Source organism: Limulus polyphemus, unplaced genomic scaffold (assembly GCF_000517525.1).
Source record: "Limulus polyphemus unplaced genomic scaffold, Limulus_polyphemus-2.1.2 Scaffold7935, whole genome shotgun sequence".
NCBI classification, from domain to species: Eukaryota; Metazoa; Arthropoda; class Merostomata; order Xiphosura; family Limulidae; genus Limulus; species Limulus polyphemus.
The window spans coordinates 18,254-20,551 of record NW_013673545.1 but is presented as its reverse complement, the minus strand read 5'-3'; the positions used below and the strand labels follow the sequence as shown (position 1 = coordinate 20,551).

The 2,298-nt window shown below is 29.3% G+C and overlaps 1 protein-coding gene across 1 annotated transcript in view; it reads left to right on the top strand.

The window, feature by feature from the left end:
• LOC111089937 (heme-binding protein 2-like) overlaps positions 1-2,298 on the top strand; it is a 9,427-nt gene extending 7,129 nt beyond the window's left edge. Inside the window, exon 6 of the mRNA XM_022403230.1 lies at positions 1,620-2,298. Within this exon, the coding sequence (XP_022258938.1) occupies positions 1,620-1,797 (178 nt within the window). The 3' untranslated portion in view covers positions 1,798-2,298. The remainder of the gene's footprint in view (positions 1-1,619) is intronic.

The following is a 2,298-nucleotide window of genomic DNA, read 5'->3' as shown; positions in this document are numbered from 1 at the left end:
CAATTTAGTTGAAGTCTAGTAAGTAATTGTAATTCAATATTTCAAATGATTTAGTTGAAGTCTCATAAACAAATGTTGAAATTTCATATTTCAAACAATTTACTGGAAGTATAGTAAGTAAAAGTCAAAATTCCATATTTTAATAAATATAGTGTACTTACAATAAGTAAAAGTCAAAATTCCACATTTTAAATAATGGAAGTCTAGTAGGTAAATGTCGAAATTCTATAATTTAAAGAAGTAAGGTAAATATCGAAATTTCATATTACAAACAATTTAATGGAAGTCTAATAGGTAAATGTCGAAATTCTATAATTTAAACAATTTAGTGGAAGTCTTGTAAGTAAATATCGAAATTCCAAATTTTAAACACTTTTATGGAAGTCTAGTAGGTAAATGTCGAAATTTTATATTTTATACAATTTAGTGAAAGTCTAATAAGTAAATGCCGAAATTCCATATTTTAATAAATATAGTTGAAGTCTAGTGATAAAATGTCGAAATTACATATTTCAAATAATTTAAATGGAAGTCTAGTGAGTAAATGTCGAAGTTCCATATTCTAAACAATTGAATGGAAGTCTTGTAGGTAAATGTCGAAATTCCATATTATAAACAATTGAATGGAAGTCTTGTAGGTAAATGTCGAAATTCCATATTATAAACAGTTGAATGGAAATCTAGTGAGTAAATGTCGAAGTTCCATATTTCAAACATTTTAGTGGAACTAAAAACAGGACAGTATATCAAAAGAGCTAACAACATGATGTTGATTATAGAAGGGTTTGTTTATATTAGTATCACGTTTTTTAGAGCTTAGATAATCAGGTACAATGCATGAAGGAAATAAGTAGTTTTACGTGTATTGTAAGGTATACTTTGTTCTTTCCTTAATGTTATGTATAGTTTCTAATTTATTCATTGTTTCAAATATCATTCTATATCGATAGCTTAATATTTGGATTTAGGGCTAACCTACATCTCCTAAGTTAGCTTGGATCTAGGACTAACCTAACATCTCCTTAGCTGGCTTGGATTTAGGACTAACTTGCATCTCCTAAGTTAGCTTGCACTTAGGACTAACCTACATCTCCTAAGTTAGCTAGTATTTAAGACTAACCTATCATCTCCGAAGCTGGCCGAATTCCGCAAGATATTATTGGGATTAAAACGAAGAAATCCAACTGATGAATCAATACATTCTGATCTTTGTTCTATATATTTCTAATTAAACTGGTTTATTAAATTAGGTTCATTGTTTAGTTCTGATATTTGTAGATAGGTTGCTTTGACCAGAAGTCGTTGATAATGTTTACACTAAATTTTCTTTCATAAAAACAAATATTATTAAACTCCTAACTAAGTGAGCTTCAAAAATAGTGTTAAACTCTTGATTAAACGAACTACCAGAAGTGTTAACAATGTTGAAGTCTTAATTAAATGAGCTTCCAGAAGCAACTAAAAATTTCATCTAGTCTAACAAAAGTACGTTCTCCAGATTTTACAGACTTTGATATTATAAACTTCGTTTATGAACAGTGTTGGAATTAATTGGTCCGTTAGCAAAAGATTTAAGAGTAATTATGCTCAATTCTCAGTCGAACTATTTCTCTTTTTAGGCGATTGAATGGAACGTTCACACAAACATTCTGGGAATCAAGTCTAGAAATACTACAAAGGAGTATTGAGAACGAGATTGTACTAAAACAGGACGTTTCCTACATTGCCCGGTTCTACTACGACACAGTATTTAATTACTTTAAACGGTTTATCGAGATCTGGATAGAACTGGAGTAGCAGATCCCAGATATACAACTTTCCTATATTTAAATTATTTATTATGTTATCCTCTTAGTTTCGACAAATAAATGTAACCTAATTTCAATGGCAACTTGTTCCCGCCTTATAATAACCATTTCAATAACTATAATATATATTCCACACTGATAGTTATGCACGCGCTCATCATTCCTTAAAGTTGCGCATAAAGAAACTTGGGGAAAGGGGGAGGTGTATGTAAGTGAAAGTAGAAGTGTGCTTAATATCAGAAAGTTGGTAAGTTGAAATAATGAAGTAAAATTATCCAAACTATTTTTATTATCATCACTCAATATACAGAAGTATATTCATTTAATGTTTGTTGATTGTGTGGATGTTAAAATATAAAACCACATTCTCTCTTGATAATCTACAATCTTGTCTTATGTAACTCGTTGTTTTACTTTAACCATTTGTATGTGTAATTAACTCTCCATGTAGTTTGTAGTATTAGAATATCTTCAATAAAATATTTTATAC